The sequence below is a fragment of the Macaca fascicularis genome, chromosome 16, assembly GCF_037993035.2.
Source record: "Macaca fascicularis isolate 582-1 chromosome 16, T2T-MFA8v1.1".
Lineage (NCBI taxonomy): Eukaryota > Metazoa > Chordata > Mammalia > Primates > Cercopithecidae > Macaca > Macaca fascicularis.
The window spans coordinates 48,484,220-48,507,496 of NC_088390.1; the positions used below are offsets into that span (position 1 = coordinate 48,484,220).

The following is a 23,277-nucleotide window of genomic DNA, read 5'->3' on the forward strand; positions in this document are numbered from 1 at the left end:
CCAATTCCATCAAGTATAAGCCTGTTAATTGCAGGATGCCTACTTCCAGGCACACATTCTGTATTACTTAGCATGTGTTTGCTGCGTCCAGGTCACCAACAAACTAGCTCAAATTGGCTTAACTAACAAGGCAAATTTCAAATTGAATGCTAGCCACATGGATGGTGATTATACAATTTGTTCCATATTTGTGTTGCTGCTGTTGGTGTAATTTTTTTTAGTCGTGGTAAAATACACATAATATAAAATTTACCATCTTAACCATGTTTAAGTGTACTGTTCACTTTTGCCAAGTATCACATTGCTATGCAACCAATAATTGTTCCATATTTTTTGATCATTTGAAACAAACAAACAAACAAACAAAAAACACCTCTAACAAGAATCCAGGGATAGGATTGAACTTCAGGATTGACTTACTTCAATGGGCCTGGCCTGCTTCACTCTACAGTTCTCCTGGATTTGCCTCCTCTCAGCTTCAACTCCGTCCTTCCCTTGCAGGCAAAATGGCACACAACCCTCTGCAGGGGAAGGCAGAGAATCTCACAGAAGAGAAAGAATAGCTTTCCCAGAAATCCTGGCAAGCCTTTTCTTACATCTCACTGGTCTGAATTGGAACATGTGCCTGTTCCTTAATTGGCAAAGAGATTTTATGGGTCAGCAGATTATTGCTCTAGACAGATCACTTGGCTTTAGGGTGGGGAAGAGTTGGAGGGTAGGACTGGAGAGAGGAAGGTCAGGAGGCACCCTGTTGCAATGATGAAGGTAGGAACTAATGGTATCCTGGAACGAGGTAGTCCTGGTGGTCCTGGAGGTGGAGACAACAGCTTGGGGCCCACCAAGTGCGGGTACCCAGAAAGGTTGTCACACTGGCCCTTTGCCCTCACTGGTGGAGGGCAGCTGCCCCACGTGATGAGGCAAGGGGCCAACTGAACTGTTAACACATCACTGTCCGTGGACGGTGGAACTAAAGGAGCACTGTAACAACCCTCTGGGCCTTTGGGATTTTGGGCATCCTTAGTTGGGTGCCTCTGTAGGCCCTGCATGGAGGTTGCTCCTGTGTTGTCACTTGGAGTGGCTGATTGGACCCCACACTCACTCACTCATGTGCTCCCTCCTGCAAAAGGTTGAGCATGGTGGGCTGAGTAGAGGGGGTACCCCTGCCGTGAGTCCAGTGAAGGGGCTGAGAAAAATCCTGCGTCAGTTTTAATACAGTTGAGACAAAATACACCCATGCCCCAGCACGCAGCTTTGCATTTCCTGTTTCATCTGCCTGGAATGCTCATTCTCCAGATATCCACATGGCTAATTTCCTCACCATCTTTGAGTACTTGCTTAAATATCACAGTCTTAGTTAGTGTTTCCAGATTTCCCTTTTAAAAAATGTCAAACTCTTCTTTTTCTACAATACTTTTTTTGCTTTTTTGAGACATGGTCTCGCTCTGTTGCACATGCTGGAGTGCAGTGGCACGACCACGGCTCACTGCAGCCTTAAACTCCTGGACTTAAGCAATCCTCCCACCTCAGCCTCCTGAGTAGCCACAACTATAGGCATGCACCACCATGCCTGGCTAATTTTTTTTTTTTTTAAATTTGTGTAGAGACAAGGTCTTGCCATGTTGCCTAAGCTGGTCTTGGCCTCAAGCAATCCTCTTGCCTGGGCCTCCCAAAGTGCTGGGATTACAGGCGTGAGCCACTGTGTCTGGCCTTCCTCCCATAATTCTTACTATCTTTGTTTTCTGTTGCTTATAACAGAATGCATGAAACTGGGTATTCCTATAAAGAAAAAGAGTTTCTTTCTCACAGTTCTAGAGGCTGAGAAGTCTAAGGTTGAGGGGCCACTCTGGTGAGGGCCTTCTTCCTGGAGGGGATTCTCCTTAGAGTGGTGCAGGGTATCACATGGTGAGGGGCTGAGCGTGCATGTGCCAGCTCAGGTCTCTCCCGGTTCCCCCCCCATGATAACCCATTAATCCATCAGTTCATTAATTCATTAATCCACACTGGGGATTAAGTTTCAACATGAGTTTTGGAAGAGACATTCAAACCATAGCATTATTCTTCCTTGCTTTATTTTTCTTTGTGGAATTGACCGCCATATATTGTACTATGTTTTACTTTTTTGTTTGTTTACTGTCTACCTACCCCAACCATAATGTAAATTTCATGAGGTCAGAGACTGTTTAGTATACTACATATTCCAAGACCATCAAAAAACAATTTTTTGAATAAATTAAGTGAATTAATTAATGAATTATGGCACTAACTCTTAACTACCACATCATGTAGTCTCTGACAGGATTGCTGAGAATTCTTACTCAAAGCAATTTCAATGAACCACCTAATTTCAGTTCTAATAGCTGGAGCCAAATGATTCTTTTGAGACAAGAGCCAAAATCTTGACTTAAAATTATTGGGTAAATATGAATGTATACTTTCAAAATCTCACTGATGATTTAGAAAAAGTCAGTGGGCTATAACGAGATCAAACTTGAAAGAATCTTATAGTTGGTGGAAAGTCCTGGAAAAAGAAAAGGAGAAGACTGGCTTATTAGAATTTGCTGAAGAGATTAATTTCTTTGTGATTTCCAGGAGAATACCCAAGAATGGGAGGACGTGGAAGGTGGATTGTAAAATCCCTGCATTTCTAAAAAATTGAATCCTCTTCTTGGAGGGGAAGGAGCCATAGGAGCCAATATTATCAGTGTCCTACTATTTAGAACACTGCTATTGCCCCAAGTCTTGACACGTCACTGGAGACCTGAGCTAACCTGTTGGACACTGTAGGGAAAACAGGGCTGCCCAAGATAAAGCAATTAGTTATCAGGAGCTTAGTATGTTTCTTTGGAAAAGACATTTGAGATCTGGCTAGGATATACAAGTGACCTGCTTCAGAGGCTCAGTTCCTGGGTGATGCTGAACTATTTTATTCTCCTACTGATTCTGGTAATGTCAACATGGTAGTCTCACTTGTTCTACCTGTTGACACACTGCCCGGAAGGGGCCTGGGAATAAGCAGGGATACTCATGATTTTAGTGCCCTAAGTTGGCCTAAGTTTAGCCCCACTCCCATCCAATGCTCCCTGGGGTCACCTCCCCAAAATGTACTTGTAGCAGATGCTGTTGGTGTCCTGTCAAGATCTTTACCAGCTGCTAAGTATGTTGACTGTTAACAGCACATACGCATACCCGTATCAGGATTGTTCTTGGCTGATGGGAGTTACCTAGCCAAGAAGTGTCTAAGAGGTTTCATTTTGCTGCTTCTCTGGGAATCAATCAATTCTCCAAGGAGCCCTGATTCCTTTGTAGTGGAGAATGGTCTTTAGAAACCAAGGTCTGGGTACTAGGTACCCTCATTCCTATTGAGGAGTGACTGCTTCTGGGCTCTCTTAGTAGACAGAGCTAGAAGTTCCATGTGTGGATACTAACTCATGCATACACACACACACACACGTTTCTGACTGTCTTTTACATATATTTTTAAAATTTCGTTTTCTTTTTTTTTTTTGTGATGGAGTCTCGCTCTGTTGCCCAAGCTGGAGTGCAGTGGCACGATCTCGGCTCACTGTAACCTCCACCTCCTGAGTTCAAGTGATTCCTGTGCCTTAGCCTCCTGAGTAGCTGGGATTACAGGCATGTACCCCAAACCTGGCTAATTTTCGTATTTTTAGTAGAGATGAGGTTTCACGATGTTGGCCAGGCTGGTCTTGAACTCCTGACCTCAGGTGATCCACCTGCCTCAGCCTCCCAAAGTGGTGGGATTACAGGCATGAGCCACCATGCCTGGCCTATTTATTATTATTATTTTTATTTCTTTTTTTTTTTTTTTTTTTTGAGACGGAGTCTCGCTCTGTCCCCGGGCTGGAGTGCAGTGGCCGGATCTCAGCTCACTGCAAGCTCCGCCTCCCGGGTTTACGCCATTCTCCTGCCTCAGCCTCCCGAGTAGCTGGGACTACAGGCGCCCGCCACGTCACCTGGCTAGCTTTTTGTATTTTTTAGTAGAGACGGGGTTTCACCCTGTTAGCCAGGATGGTCTCGATCTCCTGACCTAGTGATCCGCCCGTCTCGGCCTCCCAAAGTGCTGGGATTACAGGCTTGAGCCACCGCGCCCGGCCTATTATTTTTATTTCTTTAAAAAAAAAAAAACTCAACCAAGTGGTATTTATACATATATTTTAAAATATCCATGAATTTTTACTGCTACCTCCAACTCTGATCCAGCATCGCAGGGTCCATTCTTGCCTTCACCCCTTTCCTTATTTATAACTTCCTTCTCAGACACAGAAATGGTACTCATTATCTACCACATATTTGCTTATTTGTTTAGTGCTAGTACGTACATAAGGTAGCTTTAGAATTGCTCACTCAACTCCTCCAAGGAACAAATTTACCCACTAGAGTACAGTGTTTGTGGACTGTACCTTTCTGTCTTCATCCTTCAACTTTCAGCCAAAATAGTTTTCCAAAGTTACTTAGGTTGGCTTTTTGCTTCCTCACTCCCTTCAGCATGGTTAGGTGAGTCATCTATAACAGAGTCATTTGTCATAGTCTGCATTCCATTTTAAGTACCCCTCACAACTGGTAAATAGCTTAAAATTTACATACAGTAAAATTCGCTTACTGATACGTACTTCTGTAGGTTTTTAACAAATGCAACAAATTGTTTAGCATCACCACAGATATAGAACAGTCTCATCATCCCTAAAATTCCCTTACACTGCCCTTTATACTCAATCCCTATCCCCACACCCAATCCTTGGCAACCACTGATCTATTTTCCATCTCTATAATTTTTCCTTTTTAAAGAATGCCATATCGAATATATTGTATAGTATATAGTCTTTTATGTCTGGTTTCTTTCACTGAGCATAATGATTTTGAGATTCATCCATGTGGTTTTATGTAGCAGTAGTTACTTTGTTTTTATTATGGAGTAGTATTTCATTGTATAAATATTATACAAAGTATACAATTTATTTAAACATTTACACATTGATGGACATTTGGACTGTTTCCCATTTTTACTATTATAAGTTGTTATGCACATTTACATATGGGCCTTTTTGTGGACACATATTGTCATTTTTCTTGAGTAAATACTTAGGAGTGAGATTGTTGGATTATATGGTATGTAAATGTTTCACTTTATAAGAAATTTCCAGTTTCCCAAAGTGGCTGTACTATTTTGCATTCTGATAAGTAATTATGAGAATTTCAGTTGCTCCACATCCTCACCAGCATTTAGTATGGTCTAACTTTTAAATTTTAGCCATTGCAATAGGTGTGCTGTGGTATCTTATTGTGTTTTTAATATGTAATGTTCTGATGATTAATGATATCAAGTGTCTTTTCCTGCGTTAATGTCATTCATATATATTCTCCAGTAAATTGTTCAAATCTTTTGACCATTTAAAAAATAAGATTGTTTGTATTATTATTACTGAGGTGTAAGACTATATATTCCAGATATAAGTCCTTTATCAGATAAGTGTTTTGCAAATATTTTTTAGTGTGTCTTGTCTTTTTATTTTCTTGACAGTGTCATTCGAAGAAAAGAAGTTTTGCATTTTGATGACAATTGATTTTTTCTTCTATAGTTTGTACATTTTGAGTCCTAAGAAAATATTCACCCAACTCAGGATCTCAACGATCTGTCCCTATGTTTCTGTCTAGAAGTTTTATTGTTGTAACTATTACTTTTTAGGTCTATGATCCATTTTGCTTCAATTCATTAAATTGTGTAGGGTAAGGAGTTGAATTTTGTTGATCTTTGTATTTGTTTTGCTTATGGATTTATTATTCCAGCATTATTTGTTGAAAATGCTGTCCTTTCTCCATTGAATTACCTTGGGACCTTTGCCAAAAATTGATAGGCTATCTATGTACAGATCTATTTTGGACTCTTTTGTTTTTTTCTTTGAGACAGAGTCTTGCTCTGTCACCAGGCTGGTGTGCAGCGGTGTGATCTCGGCTCACTGCAGCCTCCCAGGTTCAAACAAGTCTCCTGCCTCAGCCTCCGGAGTAGATGGGATTACAGGTGCATGCCTCCACGCCCAGCTAATATTTGTATTTTTAGTAGAGACAGGGTTTCACCATATTGGCAAGAATGGCCTCGATCTCCTAATCTCTTGATCCTCCTGCCTCAGCCTCCCAAAGTGCTGGGATTACAGGCGTGAGCCACATTGCTCAGCCTATTTTGGACTCTTTACACTGTTCCATCAATCTATATGTCTGTGTTTATGACAATACCACATTGTAGTGATTACTGTACTTTTATATTGTCTAGAAATCAGGTCATATAAGTTCTTTTTTCTTTTTCAAAATTCTTTTAACCATGTAACTCCTTTGGATTTCCATGTAGATGTTGAGTCAGCCTGTCAATTCTACAAAGAAACCTGGTGGGGTTTTTACTGAGATTTAGATCATCTTGAGGATAATTATTTTAATGATATAGATTCTTCCAATCCATGGACATGTTATAGTACTCTACTTTATCCAGGTTTTCATCTTACCAATGTTTTGACATTTTAAGTGTACAAGGCTTGCACATGTTTTGTTAATTTTCTGTTTTGTTCTTTTTGATGTTACTGTAAGTGGTTGTGATTTTTAAAATTCAAGTTCAAATGGTTTGTTTCTAGTATATAGAAATACCATTGATTTTTGTATATTGACCTTGTATTCTGTAACCCTATTAGTTCTGCTGGCATTTTTGTAGATTCTTTAGGATTGTTTAGGTTCATATTGTATGTAGATAAACACAATTTTACTTCTTCCTTTTAAATTATGTTCACTGCAGCCTCAACCTCCTCAGCCCACGTGATCCTCCCACCTCAGCCTCCCAAGTAGCTGGCACCACAGGTATACACCACCAAACCCGGCTAATTTTTTTATTTTTTATTTTTAGAGACAGGGTCTCCCTGTGTTGCCCCGGTGGGTCTAAACTCTTGGGTCTAAACTCCACTGTGCCTGGCCCAAGCCATTCTTGGTATCAGGGTACAAACTCCTTTGAGAATCTGATAAAAGCTATGAACTCTTTCTAGAAAAATCCCCCATTCAGAATTCTAGGGTAAGGATTCATAGACTTCTTGAATCCCACTCATGGACCTCAGTTTTAAGAATCCTGGTTCATGCAAATCAAGACCACAGTGTGATACCATCTCACACCAGTCAGAATGGCAATCACTAAAAAGTCAGGAAGATTGTGGTGAGGCTGTGGAGAAATAGGAACACTTTTACACTGTTGGTGGGAATATAAATTAGTTCAACCATTGTGGAAGACAGAGTGGGTATTCCTCAAGGATCTAGAACCAGAAATACCATTTGACCCAGCAATCCTATTACTGGGTATATACCCAAAGAAATACAAGTCATTCTACTATAAAGACACATGCACATGTATGTTTATTGGAGCACTAATTACAATATTAAATACATGGAACCAGCCCAAATGCCCATCAGTGATAGACTGGATAAAGAAAATGTGGTACATATATACCATGGAATACTATGCAGCCATGAAAAGGAATGAGATCATGTCCTTTTCAGGGACTTGGATGAAACTGGAAGCCATCATCCTCAGCAAACAAACACAGGAACAGAAAACCAAACACTGCATGTTTTCATTCATAAGTGGGAGTTGAACAATGAGAACACATGGACACAGGGAGGGGAACAACACACACTGGGGCCTGTGGCAGAGTAGGGGGCAAGGGGAGGGAGAGCATTAGGACAAATAACTAATGCATTCGGGGCTTAAAACCTAGCTGATGGGTTGATAGGTGCAGCAAACCACCATGGCACATGTATACCTATGTAACAAACCTGCACTTTCTGTAGATGTATTCTGGAACTTAAAAGTAAAAAAAAAAAAAAAAAAAAAAAATCCTGACACATGCTACAATATGGATTAGGTATCTAAAGTAGTCAAATTTCATAGAGAGAAAATGTAGAATGGTAGTTGCCAGGGGCTGGAAGAGGGGGATCAGGAGTTACTGTTTAACGGGAACAGAGTTTCAATTTTCAAAAATAAGAAAGTAGTGGTAATGGATGGTGATGATGGTTGCAAAACAATGTACTTAAGACCAATAAACTGAATATTTAAACATAAAAGGATCCTGATTCATAGAAATCAGTAAACAAAATATGAAAACTTAGTTTACCTATATAAAAATAATACTAATTATGGTTGCTTACTTGACAAATAGCTTATATCTCCATACCATGTGATATAGAAACTATTTTGCATATAATTATGTCAGATTAGCTTTGTTGTACATTGGATTTGGTTATAAAATTAAACTAGAATCAAGCTCCACTTTATCAGCTGTTGTGCATGTGGCACAGATTGCCTACTCACAAAAGGAAACATTAGAGAGACCATTTCTTAGGAGCTAGAAAGATGCCTTTTTAAAAATCTGTTAAAATTATTATTTTCCAGGTTGGAAATGTGTGCATTTATAGAATAAATTAGTAGGTGAGAAGCCATGAGGCAAAGTGGAAGGTGGTTAGGCTTCAAAAGACAGAACTTGGGCTGGAATCCTAGTACTTTCACCACTTCCAAGTTTAGCAAGTCCTTTAAACTCTGGCCTTCACGAACTTCACTCTTAAAGTGAACAAAAATACCTTCTTGAGAGGCTTCTACAAGGATTTGGGACAATGAAAACAAAGTGCTGAAGCTGCACTAGATCCTAAATAAATGGTGCTATTTATGGTGAGTTGGTGTTACACAACTAGTGGCTATGGCACCCAGAGCTTCCAATGCCAAATCATCAAACTGGCATGAGATTCCTGAGTTCAGGGGACAATTGCTTACTTTGTTGGAGGAGGACCAGATGTGAAAAAGCCTGATAAATGTTGACATTCCCAAGGCGCCAGGGCGCCAGACGTGAGGTTACAGCATGTCCTTCCTTTGCTAGTCCAACGAAGCATGACTTCTTAATGTCACTTTTTTGGCTTTTCAGGAAGCCCGTGCAGTATCTGAAGTGTTTTAATGATCCAAAACTAACACACACAAGGTAAGAACTAGTTCAATAATAACATCTTTTCCTTCCTTACTGTTGACTTCCTTGTTTTTTCTTTCTTTGTTCAGAGAATATCAACACAAAGACTAATAAATCTTCTGACACACTTTTTTGTCCTCCGAGAATGTATTTTCTTGTTTGGCTAAGGGCCGTCACCTTCCCTGACTCCTTTGGGAATAATGGGTGCATTTCTTACAGTTACATCCACCGATTTTCAGGCCAAAGTTTTCATGCGTTCAGTGGAAGGCACTGTGGCATGGTGGAAAAGGTAGAGGGCGAAGACTCAGATCACCTGGTCTCCATCATCATTTCTGCATCTGGCTATATGAGGTGGGCTGATGGCTGTGCCAGTTTCCTCATTTGCACCGTGCACGAGGTCCCGCTTTGGGTGAGCTTTTCTCGCATACATGGTAAGCGGTGATTGGCAGGACCCCGGAGCCCTCTTGGGCGTTAGGCTTGGGCTGCACTTGCACTGGGGGCCTACTGGGACTGTGGCGCCGTGACGAGAACGGCGGGTTGCGCGCGCAGCACCTCCGTCGCCTCCCGATCCAGAGTCTCTGTTGCCGGGAAAACAGAGCGGCGCGCTTTCCGGCGCAGTCGCGGCGCGTCGCAGCTGTCATGGCGGAGACCGTCTGGAGCACTGACACCGGGGAGGCAGTGTATCGCTCCCGGGACCCCGTGCGCAACTTGCGCCTCCGGTAGTCACACCGCCCCAGCCCCGAGGCCCCATGGTTTTATGTCCTTAGATCATTCCAACCTGAACTCGGTGTTCCGAGGCCCCCACTTCTGCTTACAATCCCGACCACTTCTTCTCCGGGCTCCCCCCTTCTTTCACTATCCGTACCCCATCCACTCACAGTCTCCAAGAACCCCTTACAGACCCACCCAAGTCCATTCACGTCCTTGTTGCTCCCAGTTTCTCAGAGCCCTGTGTCCCCAGTACACCCTCTCACCCTCAGTCTTCCCCATAGGACCGCGCACCCACCCACCTCCTCTCCGTTGTCTGCACCCAGCACACCTTGGCAACCCCACCTCCTCCGTTTTGTTTCCCCAATCCTTGCTTTGTGTTCATCTCCTGGTTGCGTGTCTGGTAACAAATATTTTGGGCTTTTCTTGACAGGGTTCACCTGCAAAGAATCACATCAAGCAACTTTCTTCATTATCAGCCTGCTGCCGAGCTCTGGAAGGACCTCATAGACTTGGCCACTTTTAGGCCTCAGCCAACTGCCAGTGGGTGTTATGGTGATGATGTGCCATCTACTACTAATTCTGATACTAATCAGAATTGTGGCCAAATGTAGTGAGATAACATGTACTATACTTCTGATACGTTATAGATTTGCCTGGCAATCTACATTCTATTTGTGGCATTTTTAAAAGAGAAAACGTGTCCCAAACTCTAAATACACATATAAACACTTTAAAAAACAATTTTTAAACTGGGGACTGCTTGAAAAATATACATATAATGTGCATATGAAGATCAACTATATTCTTGTGGTTTTCCTTATCTGGGAAACCGAAAGAATGAGGAGGAGAGGACAGAGTGGTTGTGTCAGGTCACTAGTCTGTCTGCCTTTATTGTTTCTCTTTCTGTTCAGAGCTGTTCCTGGGCAAGAGTGTGGGCTTGCGGGTTGTGAAACATGTGTCTCTGAAAAAGGCATACTCAGCCAGCCAAGAGTGTATTAGATTAGATTTGTTTTCTTTGTTTTTGTTTGTGTTTTGTTTTGAGACAGAATCTCATTCTGTTACTCAGGCTGGAGTGCAGTGGTATGATCATAGCTCACTGTAAACCTTGGTCTCCCAGGCTCAAGCCATCCTCCTGCCTCAGCCTCCCAAGTAGCTGGGACTACAAGCTCACACCATTACACTCGGCTGATTTTTTAAAAGTTTTAGTAGAGAAAAGGTCTTGCTATGTTGTCTAGGCTGGTCTCAAACTCCTGGGCCCAAGTGATCCTTCCACCTTAGCCTCCCAAAATGTTGAGATTACAGGCGCAAGTCACTGCGTCCAGCCAGATTTGGTTCTGTTAAAAAATCATTTATTTGCCTTCACTGTCCTCTCCTGACACTTGGCCTCCTAAATTTCAGTGTTTGTGATACTACATATATGGCTTTAGAAATAGTAAAGATAAAAATGCCAGGGTTATTTTCTAGCAAACGCAGACAGTTTGGACTGCGGAAGGGCTGGCTATTCAGCTTATATCTAAATTTCAGTTTCTTTTTTTTTTTTTCTTTTTGAGACGGAGTCTCGCTCTGTCGCCCAGGCTGGAGTACAGTGGCCGGATCTCAGCTCACTGCAAGCTCCGCCTCCTGGGTTCACGCCATTCTCCTGCCTCAGCCTCCCGAGTAGCTGGGACTACAGGCGCCTGCCACCTCGCCCGGCTAGTTTTTTGTATTTTTTAGTAGAGACGGGGTTTCACCGTGTTAGCCAGGCTGGTCTTGATCTCCTGACCTCGTGATCTGCCCGTCTCGGCCTCCCAAAGTGCTGGGATTACAGGCTTGAGCCACTGCGCCCGGCCCCTAAATTTCAATTTCTTATATCCAGTTAGATTAGATATTTCCTGGAGGAGGCTGGGCGCAGTGGCCCACACCTGTAATCCCAGCACTCTGGGCGGCCAGGGCAGGTGGATCACCTGAAGTCAGGAGTTCAAGATCAGCCTGGCTAACATGGCAAAACCCCATCTCTACTGAAAATACAAAAATTTGCCAGGTTGGTGGCATGTGCCTGTAATCCCAGCTACTTGGGAAGCTGAGGCAGGAGAATTGTTAAACCCAGGAGATGGAGGTTGCAGTGAGCTGAAACAGTGCCACTGCACTCCAGCCTGGGTAATAGAGTGAGACTCCATCCCCCCCACCCCCAAAAAAATTCCTGGAGGGTATTTTCTTTTACTCAAATTAGAGTAGTGATTAAGACTTCTTGGGTTCTAATCTTGGCTTCCACTCATACTAACTCTTATATACAGCCTCTCTAGCATTTCTCTAGGTTGAGTGCTTAATAAATTGCTGAATTCCAGCTGGTTTTTGTGGCAAATATACGAATAGGAACTCTGGTTATAATCAACCACAGAGCAAGAAGTGGTGCTGGTTCGGCTCAAGCATTTGACTCACTCTGTTGTCTTTGGAGGTGGACACCGCCCAGAGGAAGACGAAGAGGAGGAGATTGTGATTGGGTGGCAGGAGAAGCTCTTTAGCCAGGTGAGCCAGTGTCTTTTGTCTGCTCTGTCTGTTCCACCTGGTCTGACTCCACATGACTGGTGATACATATTGCCAAAGTGATTTCCAGACAGGTTGTAACGGTTTATACTTCGCCCTGTTGTGTTTAAAGGGCAGTGTAACAGGGATTGCCACTACTCAGTTTTATGATTCTGGGTGAGGCACTTTTCATCTCTGGGCTATATGCCATCTGTAATCACAGATTTGGATTAGACTATCAGTCTGGTTCCTTTTAGGGCTAATGTTCTTGGTTCCCCTGCCATCCATTAATTTAGTGTTGGTTATGAAAACGTGTCAGATAGCATCAGCTCTGTAGAACTGATTTGATTAAATAGTTACAGAAGCAAAAGTTTGCTGTATTATAATGATGTACACATCTCTGTTTCCTTATGGTAACCTCAGTTTGAAGTAGATCTGTACCAAAATGAAGCAGCCTGTCAGAGTCCTTTGGATTATCAGTACCGTCAGGAGATCCTGAAGCTGGAGAATTCAGGTGGCAAGAAGAACCGACGAATCTTTACCTACACTGACTCCGATAGATACACCAATTTGGAGGAGGTATTATTCTTTCCAGGGTCTCATAGCTTCCCTCTTTGCTTCCTCTAGCTTTTTTGCCTCACTGGATTCTTGTGTTATGTCAGAAGCCTAGTAAGGGGAGACAGGTAGCCTGTCTAGGAACCGCTGTGAGCTGCTGCTGCTGGCAGCCAGCCTGCAATAGAATGGGCACAGTCTACAGGTGGTGAGGCTGCTGCTCCCTTCTCTGCCTGCTGGAGGGCCTGGAGGAGCTGCCAGTTCTCTGATTATACACTTGCAGAGTGCATACTGGGAGAAGTAACCATTGGGCTTGACTTCCTCCATGCATCATGAAAAAAGACAGGTGGTGGAGTCTGGAACAATCTAGATAAAATTCATCAGGGGATTTGGCCCAAACTCTGAGTATATGGGTTTGAAGAAGAGTTTAGTATAGCTGTGGAAAATGACTTATGTCCTCAATTTGCCAATGACAAAAATACCCTTGTGACCTTGTTTTGCATTTTCTTCAATCACTGCATTTCAGTTGCTTCTGTCTTCTCAGTAAGATTTTAAACTCCTTGAGGGTACAGCCTATATTTTTTTATTTTTTGTCTATGACTCTGTAGGTCTCTGCAAGGAACAGGTATTCAATAAATGTTTTTGAAAGATTGACATGCTTTCATTAGCAGAGCTGTGGATTGATAACATTAGCTGGTCATGGTGGCATGTACCTGTAGTCCTGGCTCCTTGGGAAGCTGAGGTGGGAGGATCACTTGAGCCCAGGAGTTGAAGGTTGCAGTGAGCTATGATAGCAGCACTGCACACTGCAGCCTGGGTGAGACACTGTCTCTTTAAAAAGTAATATCAATTAAATTAACTTTGGGTTGTCTGTTTTGGAAAAGCAGATGAAAATGCAGTTGGTGCTCAGTTACCATGTGAGGATTTCCCACAAAATACTTGTATCCCATTTGGCATTTTCTAACCACCTTGTTTAACTTCAACATCTACCAAGCAAACTAACCCAACATTTTGTTGGTTTGTGCTCAGAGAATGCAGACTGATTTTAATATTAACATAAATAACTCATTTTTAAAATCCAAAGGCACACCACGATGTGGTAGAAATCTTCTTTGGGTTGTTTGGCCACTGCTTCCTCCGTTAGCATGTATAATTGTGAGGTGGCGGAACCTGCAGGGTTCAGGTCCTGGATGAGGTTTCAGAAGGAAGACTTCCCTTCAGGTACTTGGCCCCATGTGGCGCTGACCAGATGGCTTACGCAGGGCTACTTGCTTTTCCCAGCACTGTCAGAGAATGACCACTGCAGCCAGCGAGGTGCCTTCATTCTTGGTTGAGCGAATGGCAAACGTCAGGCGGCGCCGGCAGGACAGACGAGGGATGTGAGTGCGGGCATGGGATGGGGGGCAAGCTTTTATTTTTTATTTCCTAAAGTTGCGTAGTTTTGCATTTTTATCAGTGGTTATATATAGTATTCAAGTATTACTTTATGATTAATTTAAAAAATAAATACGCTTGGGTGCAATGGCTCACACCTGTAATCCCAGCACTTTGGGAGGCCGAGGCGGGCGGATCACCTGAGGTCGGGAGTTCAAGACCAGCCTGACCAACATGGAGAAACCCCATCTCTACTAAAAATACAAAATTAGCCAGGTGTGGTGGCGCGTGCCTGTAATCCCAGCTACTCGGGAGGCTGAGGCAGGAGAATCGCTTGAACCCAGGAGGTAGAGGTTGCGGTGAGCCGAGATCGCGTCACTGCACTCCAGGCTGGGCAAAAAGAGCAAAACTCCATCTCAAAAAAAATAAATAAATAAAAATAAATAAAAATATAAAATGTCTTCCTCACTCTTCATGTGGACATTTTTCCAAAGTGCCTCAGAGAGAGGGAAGGGATGTCATTTCTGTTTGTCAAATATTTTGACTCTTAAAAAACAAAACAAAGCAGTTTGTCCACCAGCTCAAACTTCCCATTCTGCCATGGCTCTCCACTGGGGTGTGCTCCATTGGGGTGTGCCGAGGAAGTGACCTTTTTGCGGTGTCTCCCAGGGAGGGCGGCATCCTCAAGTCACGCCTTGTCACCTGGGAGCCCTCAGAGGAGTTCGTCAGGAACAACCACGTCATTAACACCCCTCTTCAGACAATGCACATCATGGCAGACCTGGGGCCCTATAAAAAGTGAGTGGCGCTTCTCACTGCCAGCTTAGAGCCTCATCCTTTTCTCCTCTCACCAGCTCTCCCCTTCCTGTTATTATCATCCTGGGTTATAGGGGAGGGAGGGACTTTTTCTTCGTTTTGTTCTTAGTTGCGAGTGAAACTTCTCGCTGCCACCTCAGATCCTCATCCTCTTCTCTTCTCACCAGCTATCCCCTTCCTCTTATCATCCTGTATTAAAGAAGAGGGAGGACTTTTTCTTCCTTTTTTTCTTAGTTGTACGTGGAAGAAAGTTTTACCATGACAGCTCTCCCTATAGCCTCTGTTCTCTCCCCTGAAGTGGGCTCAGTGTCTCTTCCTCTTTCCCTGGAGGACCATTGACCTCAACCTTAGTGTTTTCCTGATTTCTAGGCTTGGCTATAAGAAGTATGAACACGTCCTGTGTACTCTGAAGGTGGATAGCAATGGTGTGATCACAGTAAAGCCTGATTTCACGGGCCTCAAAGGACCCTACAGGTAAGGAGAGGAAGAAAGGGGTAGTGGAGACTGACATTCCTTCCCTTGGTTGCACTTCTTGTCCCTAGTCAACTAGACTGTCAGAAAGTCCTTCATCCGTTCTAACTTTTACATTCCCAGGCAATGGTTCGTATTCTGTTCCAAGTCATGGGCCTTAGGAAACCGGGAACTCCTTTCTCAGAAAATGTGCAGCTGCACCAATTTGAAAGGGATCACTTCAGTGATACATTTAAGTGACAGTGATTCTCCGTGCTGTTGAATGTAGGACCTGACCAGAACAGAGTGGGGTGAACTCAGCCAGGCTTTTCCTGTGGGCTCACTGTTCCTCATCTCTGTATCTTGAAAATGACAGAAGTATAAATTAGAAATTATCTGGACCAACCTGTCCATTTTTCAGGTGAAAGAACTGGGTGGCAGGAATGTTGTGCCTTACAGTTTGACTATAACTTCAGGCCAGAAATGGGCCCAGAACCTATACTGTCTGAGTCTAGTCTGGTGCCCTCACTGCTTTATCCTTTTGTTTCTCTTTCCTGGTCATCAATACAGCCATTTTTATCATCATTTACTTCAAGTGAGGTGTATGGCCCCTGATCGCTTTTCCCTGGGCTGGGAGCTATCCCCAGGCCCATCTCTCATTATTAGGTCGCTCCTTTCTGTGGCTTTGACCTTACAGGATCGAGACGGAGGGAGAGAAGCAGGAGCTGTGGAAATATACGATCGACAATGTTTCCCCCCTCGCACAGCCAGAGGAGGAGGAGCGGGAACGGCGTGTGTTCAAGGATGTGAGTGCGAGTTCATTCCAAGTATCGAAGGGACGAGCCTCAGTGCCTGGAGCTGAGACCGTTTCTGGACTTGATGTCAGCAGTTGCTTGGGAAAAGCCTTGCCCTTCATAGCCCCTTCTGACTTAGGCGGCATTGCTGACATATCAGAAGTTTTTGATCATATTATAATAATAACAATAACCATTTATTTGAGCATTTACCATGTTCTGTGCTAGGTACTTTACATACCTTATTTCCTTTAGTCCTTACAACAACCCTTTGAGGTGAACACTTTTCTTATTACTACCTTATAAGTGGGGAAACCGAGATTGAGGAGCTAAGTAGTCTGCCCAAGGTTACATAGCTTGTAAGCGCGAGAGTCAGGATTCTGCCCCAGACCAGCTGACTCCAGGGCCTCTGCTTCACAGTAAAATGGCGGTGGGTCAGGTGCTTGTGCCTCCAGCTCTTGATGATCCTTCCCACTATTGCTTTTCTTCTTCTTCCTGTTCAGAACTGAACTTTGGTCTAGCTTGGGTTACATCTTGAGTTTTGGTTTGGTTTGTTTCCTCAGCTTTATGGCCGGCACAAGGAGTATCTCAGCAGCCTCGTAGGCACTGACTTTGAGATGGTGAGTAGCTTGGCTTCCTGCAGCACTGTGAGCTGTGTTTAGCCGGAGCATTCTGACTGTGGATGGGTTACAGCACTTCTCTTAAAGGCCTCCAAGGTATACTCTACGGTGTGAAAAGGAAGTCAAAGAATAGCACATATAGTCCTTGTTATGTGTTTTGCAACATTGCATGTTGATAGAGAACTGTTAATGCCGAGAAAAAGGCCTGAAAGGCTACGCATATGCTGTGGGTGGCTTTTTTGGGGAGGGTGGGATTAGATGTGGTAGATGGGTAGTGGGTAGTGAGAGGGATATATCAGGGATTTTTGCTTTTTATTCCCTAAACTCAGGTAGTTTTGAATTTTTATCAGTGGTAATGTATTTATGTATTACTTTATAATTAATTTAGAAAATAAATATAAGGATGAAAAATGTCTTCTTCACCTTTCATGTGGATATTTTTTCAAAATACCCCATAGAGAGGCAGGGGTGCCATTTCTGTTTGTCACATATTTTGGCTCTTAAAAAATATAGGCCCGACGTGGTGGCTCATGACTATAATCCCAGCACTTTGTGAGACCAAGGTGGGAGGATCACTTGAGGCCAGGAGTTTGAGACCAGCCTGGGCAACATAGTGAGACCACATCCCTACAAAAATTTAAAAAAAAAAAAAATTAGCAAGGCATGGTGATACATGCCTGTAGTCCCAGCTATGCATGATGCTGAGGCAGCAGGATTGCTTGAGCCCAGAAGTTTGAGTTTGCACTGAGCTATGATCACACCACTGCATTCCAGCCTGGACAACAGATCAAGACCCTGTCTGAAAAAAAAAAGAAAGTGGTTTAGTTCAGCTATTCTGTCGTGCTGTTCTTTGTCTTTTCTCGTTCTAAGTGTTCCATCGCTAGACCTGGAAACAAGGATAGAATTACTGGTCTCCCTCTCTTTCTCTGAAAAATTAACATTCACTGTTTCCATATTGCATAAGCAACAGATATTCAGTATTTAAAAGTTAGATAAGACAGATGCACAAATAATTAAAAAAGAAAACTCCCTGGTTTCTTGACCTCAGCTGTGTAAAGGGAACCGGGCATTCTGGCTTCCTATTGCACACCACAGGGCAGTTGCTGTTGCTTGGCTAATTTCCCATAGTGCATTGTCCTTACTGCCATTTAAATTATGTACTTTCCCCTTACATTATGTATCTTAGGAATGAAGGAAACAGATCTGTGGAGAAGTGTCAGGGTGGGGAGAAAGTGCAGTAGTGACACCCAGGATCTGACCCCCAGTGTCAGGATATCTGCAGATTTGTAGATGAGGCTGGAGGAGAAGTGCCAGTTCCCTTCAGGCCTGCTGATCCTTTCCCACTTCTCTTCACCTTAGACTGTCCCAGGTGCCCTCCGGCTCTTTGTAAATGGAGAGGTAGGTAAGTGTCTTGCTAGCATAGATCTCTTGATGCTAAGGCACGTGCCTAGATGTAGCCGTGAATAGTCTCCTCCACCCTGGTAGAGGTCTTGTCTGCTGTACTTGGGAAACTCAGTGGTGAGTCTTTCCTGGAAATGCAGAGGGTTCCTGGCCCTCAAAAGACTTGCTCTCAGGGTGTGTTGGACCCTCAGGACTGGGTTGGGTGCTAAGGGTGGTAGGATAAAAAGCTAAAATAGCTTCCTGTTTTCTCTCTTAGTTTCAGCCCAAGGCTATGAGTATGACAATCTCTACGTCCACTTCTTTGTGGAATTGCCAACTACTCGTAAGTAATATTCTTAAGTCTCTCTTTTATACCCATTCAGACAGATGTAGAGGCATTTGGTCAGGCTTCCTTTCCCACTCCTCTGCTGAAACTGTTACTGTTCTTTTCAAGGTTGTAGATCACATCCACTTTGCCAAACCCAGTGGGAACTTTCCTGCTTTCACCTCGCTTGACCTTCCTAGAGCATTTGCCAGAGCCCACTGTGCTGCATGACACACTTCTCTGGCTTCTGGCTCCACATTCTCTCTCCTGTCTCACTGGTGGCCCCTCACCTTCCTTGGGTAATGCCTTCTCTTCTGCTGATCTTACACCGTGAGGGTACCCATGGCTAAGCCAAGGCCTTCTGTTACTCTCTGTCTGCAGTCTTCCTGGGTGACCTCATCCATCCCATGGCTTAAATACCATCGATGTGTCTCAGACTCCCAGGTTTCTGCCTCCAGCCTTAGCCTGGACGCCAGACTCGTATCCAGTTACCTCTTTGTCATTTCTGTCTAACATGATCAAAGAGAACTCTGGATTCCTCCTCTTCCCTCAAACCTCTCCTCCCTGGTATTCCCCATCCTAACAGAATGGCAGTATCTGAGTTGCTGATGCCAAAAACCTAGGGGACATCCTTGATCCCTCACTTTCCCTAGCTCCCTATAGCCAGCCAACCTGTCAACAGTTCCTGTGCGTTCTGTCTTCGAAAGCTGTTGTGAACCTGTCTGTTCTCTCCAGCACCCTACACCAAGCCACCACCGTCTCTTGTCTAGGCCAATGCATTCAACTTCTGACTTATCCCCCTGCTTCCTGCCTTGCTCCCATTTGCAGTTCATTTGCCACAGACACCAAAGCCAAGTTGAGTTTTAAAAAATGTAAACAAGTTATGTCCCTTTTGAGCTGAAAACCCCCAAGAGCTTCGCCTCCCACTTAGAATAAAATGTAAACTCAATACCCTGAATGAGCCTCTGCCTATCTCTTCCGTACAACATTTCAGTCGTTCTTCCCAGCCAGGTTCATTCCCCCCTTAGAACCTTGTAAGGGCCATTTCCTTTGTCTGAAACCCTTTCTGCCATATCTTAGCATGGCTGGTTCTTTCTGAGTTTAGGTCTCAACCTGTGTCACTTCTGAAAGGCCTTCTCTTACCACCCGGCCTAAATGAGCCTCCCAGTCACTCAGTCCCTTCCCGTTTTGTTTGAATAGAGCACTCATCACTACCCAATAGTCTCTTGTTGGTTTGTTTTTTGTCTCCCTGCTTCCCCCAGAATGTCAGCTCCATGAGAGATGGGGATCTTTTCTATCTAGTTACCAAGATACCCCTAAGATATACTAGCACATAGCAGGCACTCAGTAAATGATAAATGAATGATAGATTGTGTGAATAAATGAATAAAGAAACTTTGTCTTTTTCTGAACGACTTGCTTTCCTCCCAGGTGAGCTTACTATATTTGTTCTTTGGCTTTCAGACTGGTCAAGCCCAGCATTCCAGCAGCTCTCAGGAGTAACACAGACATGCACCACCAAGTCCCTGGGAGTGGTATGGAGAATGAGAGCGGGTATCTGGAAGGGAATGAGATCTGCTCCTGGGATGGCATTTGAGGTTTTGTCAGGCCAAGTGCTGTGCACCCTGGGGAGGATTCTGAGTTGGGTGACTTGTGTGTGGGTTCTGCAGGGCTACCTGGCCCGGAGGTCCTCTCTGCCTTTTTGAGCATGGCAGCAGCTTGTCTTCGGGTGTCCCTTTGCATCTCAGACTCCTATTTCCCACCTGGGTGATAATTTTTCTTTTTCCCTTGTGAAGATAACCTTGTCATTGGCCACAAGGAGAACAAATTCCAAGGGAGGGCTTGCCCACCCTATGACACTCCTTTTTATAGGACAAGGTGGCTCACTTCTCCTACCCATTCACATTTGAAGCCTTCTTCCTCCATGAGGATGAATCTTCTGGTGAGTAGCTCAGCAGTTGATCCTGGGCCTTGGTTCCCCTCAAGCAGTGCTGTCTTGGTGAAGGCCCGCCTGTGACCTGGCCGCTTCTCTCGTTTCTCCCAGATGCACTCCCGGAGTGGCCTGTGCTCTACTGTGAGGTCCTCTCGCTGGACTTCTGGCAGAGGTACCGTGTGGAAGGCTATGGGGCTGTGGTGCTGCCTGCCACTCCAGGTAACCGCTTGTCCCCGCCCTTCCGTGGCTCACATGCCCTAGGCCCTACGAGCAAGACTAACACTCGAATGCTTCTGGTGAGGGGTGGGGATAGCTGGGAATTAGAAGCATTTGGCTTGAAAGAGTTCCTGTTCCTCTGAGGACTATCTGCCCCACTCCACTAGAGACAATAGCGTGGCCTTGGCGCTGACTTCCTGACAGTCTTGCCATGTGCTTCGTGCTCCTCTGATTGGACTCAGGGTGAGAAGCTGTATGGCAAAATCGGCTCATAGCATGTGTGTATGGAATGAAGCAGCATTCAGTTTGGAATAAAAGCATCTGTCTTCTACTGTGTGCCAGGCATTGTGCCATACTTCTCACTTAATTCTCCCAGCCACTCTGTGCGGTGCAGGTGGTATTATTTCCATTTTACTAGATGAGGAGAATGAACTTCAGGGAGGTTAAGAAACCTGTCCTGGGTATGCAGGGAATAACTGGCAGAGCAGAAATTTGAATTTCTCCCTGATTGACTTCCAAACAGGTGCTGTGGGTAACCATGACAACCTTCACCAGAGGCCAGGTCATCACCAGACCAGGTGTTTTAGCGAAGTCTAGGCCTGTGTCATTGCTGGGGAGTCAGTGAGGGGCCACATGCCCTTTCTGGACCCGGCCCCAGTCTCCTCTTCCCTTACGCAGGCTCACACACCCTGACAGTCTCCACATGGAGACCTGTGGAGCTTGGCATGGTGGCTGAGCTCAGGAGGTTTTTCATTGGCGGTTCTCTGGAACTGGAGGACCTCTCCTATGTGCGGATACCAGGATCCTTCAAGGTGACTTTTGTCTTTGGAGCGACTTCATGCTGGGAACTGATGGTCCTGTCCTTCTGTTCTGTAGGAGGTGGGATCTGGGTCAACACCCCTTAGTTGTGCATTGCTTCAATATTAGCCGCTTCCTTCCTATGGCTTAAGCTGGAAGTCAGGACCACATTTTGAACCAGGTTCCAATATCTACACTGCTATCATAGGAGGTCTCTGGAAAATAGTATAGTTAGAGATTTCCCTTGGTCCCCATCAGAATAACGGGCTCTTTCTTTCCCCCGTCACTGAAGGCCTCAGTAATCAGATGTGGGAAGGATTCACAGTAAGCATGTAAGACCGCTACCTCTCAGATGAGGTTGGAATGTTCCCTGGTGTAGTTGGGGGAGCCCAGTAGCCCAGTATTAGCCTTGAGGTAATAGAGTCTGGGTGATGGAATAAGGTTTCCCCAACAGAACTGTGCTTCCTAAGAATGGGAATAAGAACCGGGGCGAGGCCAGCATACTGCGGGGGTGTCTAGAGACGGCAGAAACCTGATGCTCTCCCAATGGCATGCCGCAGGGGGAACGCCTGAGCCGCTTTGGACTCCGCACAGAGACCACAGGCACCGTCACCTTCCGCTTGCACTGTCTGCAGCAGTCCAGGTGAGGGACCTGGCCCTCTGCCTCGGGGCACCTTATCCCTGAGGGGTGGAGAACAGCCGTAACCATGTGGCTGGCCTCCCTGCAGGGCCTTCATGGAATCGAGCTCCCTTCGGAAAAGGATGCGGAGTGTGTTGGACCGTCTGGAAGGGTTCAGCCAGCAGAGTTCCATTCACAATGTGCTGGGTATGTCCCCTCCCCAAGCTGGCCACCCCGGGTCAGCATGGGCCTGTTGGGCAGCCAAATACCATATCTCCTTTCCTTACAGAGGCCTTCCGTCGAGCCCGGCGCCGCATGCAGGAGGCCCGGGAAAGCCTCCCGCAGGACCTAGTGAGCCCCTCTGGAACCCTGGTCTCCTAGCTCACAGCAGCCCTGGGCCACAGTGCAAGAGGACAAGATGGGGGATGTTTGAGGCCAGTGCTCTCCTGCCTCTTCGTCTGTCTGACTAGAGACCACGCTGGTCTGCTGGGAACCAGAAGAGCTGGGAAATTCCCAGCTGGCCCCTCTGCCTAGCCTTCTGCAGGGTTTTCTCCCTACCCTGGGGAAATAAAGCCAGAGACCCTGTGGCCCCCCCTTCATGTTTGCAGTCACTGTAAATGGGCATCACAGCAAGGCAGGCTTTTTGGTCTGAAGCTGTTTGGGGTGACCCCATAGTGAGTGTGGCCTTGACTCACTTTTCTGGCTTGTCTCACAGTAGCAGGGGGATGCAGGGATCTGCTGTTCTCCAGCCTTTAAAAATGGAGCCTTCCTTCTTGCAAGACCAAAGAAGGAAGGAAGGAAGGTGGACGGTGAGAGGGGTCTTAAATCCCCAGCCTGTGAGTCTCAGCCTCCTCTTTCCAGGGCAGCCTCATTCTACTGCTTGGGGCTTGCTGAGGTTGAGATATGAGTTATTTCTGAGTAGGTGAAGGTTGAAGGCAGTGCTGAGTCCTTTCTGCTAGCTGGTTGGTATCTTTTACTGTGTTCTTTTTGTTTTTTGGGTTTTTTAAATCCATAAACCCCTTTTATTTTGACTGATGTTCCGTTGGCTGTTTGTCTGCTCAGGTTGCTGGTATGGCTGGGGTGTTCTTCTTAATGTCAGGGCCCTACCATGTCTGCCCTTCCCCTTTTCTGCCTTTCCCTACTCCACAGTGTTTCTTTGGGCTCTCCTAATTCAGCCCCCAGGAGAGGCTT

General features: G+C 44.9%; 1 protein-coding gene and 1 long non-coding RNA gene across 8 annotated transcripts in view; both read left to right on the forward strand.

Annotated features, from left to right (window-relative positions):
- The window catches only part of LOC102129261 (uncharacterized), a 30,938-nt gene extending 21,511 nt beyond the window's left edge, over positions 1–9,427 (forward strand). The window contains exons 4-6 of the long non-coding RNA XR_010581803.2: positions 6,794–6,855; positions 8,958–9,011; positions 9,216–9,427. This is a non-coding gene — a long non-coding RNA (uncharacterized lncRNA). The remainder of the gene's footprint in view (positions 1–6,793; positions 6,856–8,957; positions 9,012–9,215) is intronic.
- A 185-nt stretch (positions 9,428–9,612) lies between these two features.
- MKS1 (MKS transition zone complex subunit 1) lies at positions 9,613–23,115 on the forward strand. Of its 7 annotated transcripts, none has more exons than XR_012425591.1 (18): positions 9,613–9,715; positions 10,138–10,247; positions 12,085–12,212; positions 12,633–12,788; positions 14,043–14,140; positions 14,805–14,933; positions 15,321–15,425; positions 16,099–16,207; positions 16,759–16,815; positions 18,175–18,213; positions 18,473–18,538; positions 19,985–20,055; positions 20,393–20,462; positions 20,565–20,672; positions 21,348–21,481; positions 22,028–22,110; positions 22,196–22,293; positions 22,376–23,115. XR_012425591.1 is itself a non-coding variant. In XM_015438348.4 (18 exons), exons 1-18 carry the CDS (start codon positions 9,636–9,638, stop codon positions 22,465–22,467), a joined length of 1,737 nt encoding a protein of 578 aa, XP_015293834.3. In that variant the 5' UTR covers positions 9,613–9,635; the 3' UTR covers positions 22,468–23,115. The 7 variants fall into 7 exon arrangements, 3 of the variants coding, with proteins under 3 accessions (XP_015293834.3, XP_005583880.3, XP_045231016.2); XR_012425593.1 differs by having other exon boundaries at positions 12,142–12,212; XM_015438348.4 differs by having other exon boundaries at positions 18,175–18,217.
- Positions 23,116–23,277: the final 162 nt, after the last annotated feature.

What these genes read in the sequence shown, in the direction of transcription:
- MKS1 (XM_015438348.4), top strand. Translation starts at nt 9,636, where the DNA reads ATGGCGGAGACCGTCTGGAGCACTGACACCGGGGAGGCAGTGTATCGC. An exon ending in CGGCAGGACAGACGAGGGAT is followed by an intron (nt 14,141 to 14,804) that starts GTGAGTGCGGGC and finishes GGTGTCTCCCAG; the next exon opens with GGAGGGCGGCATCCTCAAGT. An exon ending in CACTGTCTGCAGCAGTCCAG is followed by an intron (nt 22,111 to 22,195) that starts GTGAGGGACCTG and finishes GCCTCCCTGCAG; the next exon opens with GGCCTTCATGGAATCGAGCT.